Source organism: Apis dorsata, unplaced genomic scaffold (genome assembly GCF_000469605.1).
Source record: "Apis dorsata unplaced genomic scaffold, Apis dorsata 1.3 scaffold_221, whole genome shotgun sequence".
NCBI lineage: Eukaryota > Metazoa > Arthropoda > Insecta > Hymenoptera > Apidae > Apis > Apis dorsata.
Window position 1 is genome coordinate 95,072 of NW_006263503.1, and position 8,458 is coordinate 103,529.

General features: G+C 33.8%; 1 protein-coding gene across 5 annotated transcripts in view; it reads right to left on the minus strand.

The window, feature by feature from the left end:
- The window catches only part of LOC102672395 (multiple C2 and transmembrane domain-containing protein), a 25,476-nt gene that overhangs the window by 4,018 nt on the left and 13,000 nt on the right, over positions 1-8,458 (minus strand). For 3 of the 5 annotated variants that reach the window (XR_004150447.1, XR_004150446.1, XR_004150448.1), the window contains exons 1-5: positions 2,535-3,863; positions 1,597-1,745; positions 1,026-1,431; positions 419-561; positions 1-350 (exon numbers count right to left, since the gene is read on the minus strand). Coding sequence is in view for 2 of the 5 variants with exons in the window: in XM_031510318.1 (XP_031366178.1) it covers positions 1-350; positions 419-561; positions 1,026-1,431; positions 1,597-1,745; positions 2,535-3,863 (2,377 nt within the window). In the remaining 3 variants the exon portion in view is untranslated. Of the gene's footprint in view, positions 351-418; positions 562-1,025; positions 1,432-1,596; positions 1,746-2,534; positions 4,390-8,458 lie in introns of those variants that run through there. The other 2 variants (XM_031510318.1, XM_006615324.2) reach the window with 2 other exon arrangements.

The following is an 8,458-nucleotide window of genomic DNA, read 5'->3' on the forward strand; positions in this document are numbered from 1 at the left end:
TTCCAATGTCGATAACGATAACGATGATTGCCTTCAATCTGAGAACGTTACGCAGAAACACTTGTCTCTTGAACTTTATCTCCGGTTCCATGTATTTCTTCTCTTTGGGATTCAACGTTCGTACACAGGCTCTCACAACGTTCCACACCACGGTCATTTCCAACAGAATTTGGGGGGAATTCCCTTTTGCTCGACCTCTCAATTTCTTGTCCTTCAACGCGTACCATCGTTTTTCACCGTTCCTTATCTTCAAAAGAGGTATGGCAACTTTCCCGAGAAACTCCACCTTGTGGTCCCTGTCCTCGTCGTACACCGTCACCTCCAGCACCGAATTAATATCTTTCACGTTGCTGCGAAAGAAATCGTATTATAAATTTTATACAAAAATTAAATTCAAACAAAATTAAATGTAACTTACAAAGTAAATATTTTTTGCCAGTTTGGAGCCAGCGTTTTGTACTCCGTCTGAGTCTGCAATCTAGCGTTCACCAATTCCAACACGCAAAAAGGATCGCTCTTCCCGCCCAAATCGGCCGCCGCGAGACCTTGCGCTCTGAATACCTGGATAAACGTATACAGAGTATAAGTATGTATACAGAGTGTCTCAAAAAATGTGGAAGTATTAACTGGAGATTCTTGAAGTAATTTCGAAAAATATTTTCCTTTGCAAAAAACTTTCATTTCACTATTGTTAAGTTTTTAAGAAAAAACACTGGCGCACGATCATGGAACACGTGTCTTAGTCGAAATATATAGTTTGTATATAATTTGTTCGTAATATAATTCGATGTAATTTTTTATCGATAGACAAATATTTGTTACATTCGATGCATTTTTTTTATATATTGTTTGAATTTGTTCAAACTACCGTCGCGACTTCGTGATTGGTGTTTTTTTTTTTCTTTGTTAATAACTCGTTAACAAAGACGAAACGAATATTTTTGCAAAAGAAAATTTTCCCATATTTTTTCACGAATCTTAAAAACCAGAAAGCAGAAAAAGAAAAAATGGGAAATTTGACAAACCTTAACAGTTAAATGGCCAACATCTCGCAACCTCTGCAACGTGTTTCTCATTGAATATCTTTGGTACAATTGTTCGCGTTCGCGAGGAGTCTCCTCGTGGGCAGCTAGATCGCTGATCGTTTCACTGGCGGTAGTTCCACTGATGGTCAACAGGAGAAAAATGTTTCCAGAACCGTCCTCGAGATCGCGCCATAGCCTGTGAGTCGTCTCGCGTTCGAGCGTTGCCAAATCTATCACCGTCTTCCCCATTAGGTCATCCTGATGGCTTTTATCGCGATCCCACACCGTCACCTCCAACTCCTGCCCTAAATAGGGATCTTCGTATAGGTGAAGATCGAATTGCTCCAACCAAACGGGATTCAAGGTCTTGTGCACCACTTTTGACTTGTACTTTTCTGTCCCAAGACTGGAGTCAAGGAGAAGACGATCGCAATTATTATTTAAACTGGAATTGTTGGAATTGTTGGAAGACATCTTTGTTGTTGGAGGACGTGAATTTTTTTAACGAACGATAAAATTAGTTTGATAATATTTTTTTCATATACTCGAGAATAATGATGTTTATTTATACCGAAATTTTACGTAGGGATCCGAGAGGCCCTCTATATCCATAGGTAGCAAATTCTTCGCCTCCACGAGAACGATCGTCACCACGGAGCTCCATATTTGCGACTTTAATCGTCTATTTACATCTGCCAATCGATTGGTCCTTTGGAAGTACTGTGAATAAAAAATACACCACGTAAAATATTCGTTGGAGGATAATCGAGGATAACAAATTTAAAAAAGTTTCACTGTTGCAAATAATAGTTTCAGATCGAACACGTGCGCCAAAATATCTATTTATATTATATATATATATTTGTAACGATTTGTAACGATTGTACACGCGTACAAAAGGAATCAATCAAAGTTTAATCGTAATTCTACGTAATACACAGACACAATATGTATTGTATGTATATACACATTAAACTTTATTTTTCGAAACAGTGAACAAAATGTTTTGTGTGGTGAAATTTGAAAAAAGTCATTATTCGAAATGTAGAAACTGCCAAAAAAAAAAAAAAAAATACGAATTAAGTAAAAATATAAGTTAAGTGATTTTAAATGTTAACAAGAGCTTCTTATCAAATTCACAAACATCAACACCTTATCTATGAATGTTATCGTTCATCTCGAATCAAGTTTTTATTGAATCTCACATTTTAAGAGGTACCAAATCACTTAAAGATTAGAAATTAAACATATTAGGATGATTCAATTCCCTTCGAAGAACGGTATCGTATTTTCTAATTTAAAACTTATTTCGGCTCTAAAATTTTATTTTTTAATCTTTTTAACGATACTCATAATGATTTTGTTTTTCTTGAAATACAGATTATAACCGTTGATTGATTCCTCTAAAAATAACAATTTTATTAACGATCTATCCATCGTCATTTTCTTTTTCTTTTTTTTTTCAATTTCTCTACGTTTTTAAAAAAGTTAAAAAATACTCGAATCTACCCTGTGAATATCCTCCATTTTCTCTTTAACATTGTCCTTCAGTTTATCAAATAGGTCATAGTGTTTTACATCTTTCATCTCCAAAACTTCTCCCTCCTTCGACTGATCGAGCCTCTTCAATCTCGAATTCGAGTTCATATTTTCGAATTTCAATCTTTCCGGCTTCTTCAAATGTTCAATCGATTTCATCTCCACCCTTCCCTCTCCGTCTCCCGTTCCCGAAGCGATAAATTTAGAATCGAAACTCTCTTCAATTCGTTCTTTCTCCACCGAATTCCCTTCCTCCGTGTGTAAACTATCGTTTCTCCTGTTTTGAACGGCAGAAGAACACTTTCGAGAAGATCTGCAACGATCAACGATCCAATTGTCGATAGGCAACAACCACGGATGTTTCTCCACTTTCTCGTCCCATATTTTCTCTATCTGATCCTCCAACATCCTCTCCACAGATCCCATTTTCCTTTCCAACGAAGACCTCAAAGACTCGATCCTTCTCTTTTCCTTGCATCCGATTACTCTTTCGATCGATAGGCCCTCTATGCTCCGATCGCAAGAATTCCCTCCTCTCGCGTTGATGGATAAATTTTCCAACGAGCTCCATTTCCTGATCGAAGGATTTTTTGCCCTCGTGTTTTCATTCCATTCCCCCCTATTAATTTCCACGAGGGGAAAATTGGCACGACTGATCGCGTTCAACGTATTTTCCTCCCCTCTCCCTTCGCTGTTTTTAAGAGGCGAAGGATCATCGTGTTCTTCCATTTTGTTCGTAAACGTACCTTCCTCCTTCGAACGAGCCAACCTCGATCGTTGCTGTAACGATTTCTCCACACTTTGCGACACGCTCGCCGTCCCTTTCCCACTCTTGTTATCCTTCTCTGGACAGCTCTCGTCCGCGGTGGAAGATCGATCGAAACGAATATTTCGAATCGCCTTTCGAAACACAGCGTCCACCTCGGTCGTCATCTCCTCGAGCGAACGATTCCTCGTCGCGAGATCCTTCTCGCACCTCTGTCGAAATTTGTTTCGATGATGGTCCCAAAATTTCTTCCATCTATTCTCGTGACTCTCCTCGTTCCCGAATCTCGAAGATTTGAATATTTTCGGGGAATCGGTGGACGATTGTTTGTCGAGAATATCGGTCACCTTGTCCCGCCTCGAGAAACAACCACTCCCTCTCGACGAGCCTGCCGCCGATGATTCCGCCTCCACCGCCGTTTGAGATTTCGATTTTTGAAAATTTGACGTCTCTTCTTTCGAACTTTTCATCGAAGACATGTTTTCATCAATTCCGATGGCCGTTCGATTACATTTCTTCTCAGAGTCCATCATCGTTCCCGTATTCCGTATCCGTCGGAATAGGAAGGAAGGAAGCGAATATGGAGGAGCGATAGATGGGCAAAAAGGAAAGAACGCGTTCGCGTTGCACGATTGACTGTTGAAAAATATTTCCTTCGCAATGTTTCACTTACGTGACCAATAAACGGCCTCTTCCGCTATTTACACGCAAACATGTACTTAATTGATGTTTCTCTATGCGACACCGCGAATTTGTCTCGGTCACAATTGTTAACGTAATTACGATCATTGTTGGTTTCTCTAAAAAAAAAGGTTAGTTATCGGTGGAAAATCTAAATTTTAATTCGTTAAATATTTCTTGCAAAACTGTTCCACTCCGCGTGTTCCCGTATTTATGGTTTTAGACTTTCGATTTCATCGAAGTTATTTTTATATTTCGAAAGATTTTTTAATTTATGAAAAAATATTGGAAATAATTCAACAGAATAAATTTCTTTCTCTGTCGTAATATTTTCAACTTCTTTTTTGCACGTAATATTTTACGCGATAACAATAAGAACAATACCGTTAAATCTTCTTTTCGAATAACATTGCGCGATTTAATTTATAATGTCATTAAAGGTTTCATTTCAATTGATAATTTAAGTTATTTTTAGAATTATTTAAATCTAAAATAAATACATTAAATCTTCTTCTATAGTTCTTTTAAATCCGTTTTTAAATCGTATTTTTGTTTTCCTCTTATACATCGAAAAAATTTTATTTCTTCTTTTCTTATACGTATTTTCAAATTAACACTAATTATCGACGAGACTTTAAAAGCAGGCAGAATAGAGAAATACACGCAATAAGAAACTTGCATAAATTTTATCAAATTTCTCACGCTTCTCACTCGCACAGTTTCTCGCATAAATTCTCATAAATCGTTAATACTTCGTGCACACGTCTTCAAATAACACTCAATTTCATTCAAATCGATATTGATAAAACAAGCGAACTTCTCATCCTATACAGATTTCTTCAACGATTTGGAATCGATCTAGATCAAACGCACAAAGCAAAATCAAAATCTTTCAAAATTTCCAATCCGATTCGTGTTAAAAATCTTCTTGTTGCCACACCGCACAAATGAGTTTTTCAAGCACAAATTGCCAGAGCACTTAGTGTCACTGAGTCATCGAAACATGGACGGTCACGTGTGCTCGAAGCTGAGATTCGACTTAACCACTTTGCAGCCTACACTTCACACCATTTTGCAATTTAACGACTTTCGATTGTTTCCATTTTGCGTGTCTTCTTTTCACGGCCGTTTATTCATTAATACACACTTTTGTATACACAATTGCATATTGCTTTGTAACGTAGAAGATGTTGATAATAAGTGAAGATAAAAGATTTATGTAAACGAACAACACGTTGTTTTTAATTTTTTTCTTGTTTTTTCTTTCTCGATTCTTTTGAAATATTTCATAATTTTACGTTGAAAATACAAGATTTTACTTTAAATTTAAATATAATTTAATTCATAATTTAAAATTCATATCGGGGAATATTTTAAACGAATTAGATATAAATATAGATAAAAATATATAAATAATATAATAAATAAGAGGAAAATAAAACGAAAACGAAATTGTTTTAGAAAACGCGAGAACCGTACTTGCTCGAATGTCGCTGTATGACTGCTAAATGATACAGCTTAACTCGACAGCCGAACCTTTCTTTCCCTCTCCATTCCCAACAAGAGGTAAACATTACGATATCATGTATGATGTAAGTAAGTATATGTATACATAAGAACGTATACTTACTTACTTTAATGTGCCGTTGGGCCGAATAATTGGAAATAAAGTGGTTCAGATACGTTACTTTTCTTTTCTCAACTTTATTCTTTTTTTCTTATTTTTACAATATTTGAAATTTAAATATTTTATTATAATTAATTAAATATTTTAATTAAAATATTTTATTTATATCCTATTGTAATGCAATTGAGAGATTGGTTAAATTTGGTTAAATTTTTTAACGGATTTGAATTTTTCTATTTTCTTTTCTAATAAATAATTTCTTTTTAATTTTCAAATTCATATTACGTCATATGTTTCCAAAAGATTTGAACTTCGTTCAAACTAAGTTCGTAAAACTTTAAAATTAAGATGCACGCTTAAATAAAATCGAAATCGTAAATAATGGCTACTATGGAAGTGTTGAATAATGCATGTATGTTTTTACCATGTATGTAATTACAAGTTAAAAATAATGAACTTTTTACAATTAAAACATATCTTTATAAATTATTCATCGATGCTAGTTTTAAAATTTTTTAAAAGTTTTTTTAAAAGATTTTATTTAAATTGACTGATTCATCAATTTCCTTTTAAAATCCTTGATCCATGTACTTACTTACATGTATAATATACATTAACGTTATATAAAGCAATTCTATTAATTAACACCCAGAAATCGAAAAAATATTTCTGCGAATAGTTATTTCCAGTTTTATCATCTTATCGACACATTGACGTATCGTTATAAAAGAAAATTCAAATTATATAAAAAATTCATAAAAAATTTCACGAAATTCTAATTATGATCTTAATCGATTCCAATTATGCCTATCAATTTCACTTTCGAAATTATTAATTCATATTCATTTCATGCATATTTATAAACGAAAAAATTCTATATAGATAAAAAAAATTATGACGCGAATGATAATAAAAGAATCGAATCAATAAAGATCATCGAAATTTTTTTTTCTTTTTTCTTTTCTTTTATTTTTATTTTAAACCAGTGTTATCGAGCATATATCCTTTTTAACGTTCTAATCTTTTTCAATCGTTTTAGAATGATTCGGGTCAAATTAGAAAATCCGATTCTTCGTTCTACTTATAATCGCCAGCCTGTGATCCCCTTCAACTTTTTACCGGCAATATTGATTGTGTCGTTAAGCTCGACACGCAGAACCCTCTGGTGTGAGGCTAATAATGATCGGTTAGATCAAGTTTGCGCAACTGCTTGCTCGTAAATAATGTATTTTAATTAACATTTCCTTTTCTTTATGTCGTCGCAAGTTTATTCAATTTTTCCAATTCCAAGTTGTATTTGAGTCAATTTATCTTACATACGATCCTTTTGCCAAACCGCAAATAATAAACCGGGCTATTCCAGTTCTTCCACTCGGTTTAATAATAAAACGAGCAATTCGTTCGTATTACACGTCTTTCCATTTCCAAAACACTTTGACGTTGTTCTTTCACGTCGATTGCATTTCAATTGCACAGCTTGTCAAAGTTCATAGTTAAGGGACTTATCGTTTATCGATATACCACGCTATCACTGCTGCTAGCCAAAACATCGGATTGTTCGTTGCACGGTTTGTTCTTTTCTCTTCTTTTTCTTTTTTACGGTCATCAATCGGAAAAAATTAATAGCGCAAAAAGTAACGCGTGTTGTTTCTTTTACGCCACATCAATCTGAATTGAAGTCTGTTTCCCCGAGAAAATTTGAGTACGAAGATATCGATGTTGATCGATCGATCATTTTTTTTTTTTTTTTTTTTTTTTTTTTTTTTTTTGCTCGAAGAAATCAATTATATCGAACGTATAAATTAAAATACGGTAATTAAAAAAATAGTTAAGATCAATCAAGCGACTCTTGAATTTTCGAGATAAAGAAAAGATATTATCACGAGAAATGTATCTCTACGCTTGTCTAAAAAAAAATCATACGTTAATACATTTTTATTGCCTATAGATTATTCATTTATTCGCATCGAGTTATCTTCCACGCTTAAAATTCTGTTCACAACTTGAGCTAGAAAGATAACGTTTGGCAATAGCGGCAGGACGACGCTCGTGTCGCCCCTATCGTGATAATATGGAAATACTTTCATATTATCCAAATAAAGAAATGGTGGCTGTTTTCAACCTCGGTAATGGGACACAATTCGCAGCCATAGAATTATCGTTTGTTCGAAAAGGATTATATTTTAAGTGCCATTAATATACTTCTTATTGAAAGAGGATTCGAACGTAATCGTCCACTAATTCCACTTGATTAATCCGTGGTAAAAGATGCGAGACAGTGAAGATGTACATGAAAAGACAAGACTAATCTTGGATTTGGTCCATAGAATCCGTTAATATCATGGCTTTCAGCTTTTCAGATTCGTAATAAATCCTTCAATCATTTAATTTCGATCTTGATTTTAAATTTTATTGAAATATAATTCTATACGATATTCTTTTTGGAAATTAAAAAAGAAATATGAGATGGATCGTTTGAGTATTATATATATACAAATTTCTATGTAATTCGATATTATATTCTGATATTATATTACACAGATTGAAAAAGACTAAGCTTTGAAATTCCGTTTGAACAGGTGTGTAATCTTGATAAGATTATCTTAATAAAATCACAAATCTAACACCTGTACTCGAAGCAGAAATCCTATCTAATTGTTCTGTCAACAGAAAGTTTAATTTTCCAGAGAGAACAAAGCAGAGAGATATCAACTGAATTTTAGATTTTAGAAGAATAAATATTAGGAAATCCACTATTAAAAAGGGATCCATTATTTTTTCTATAATATATATATATATATATATATATATATATATATT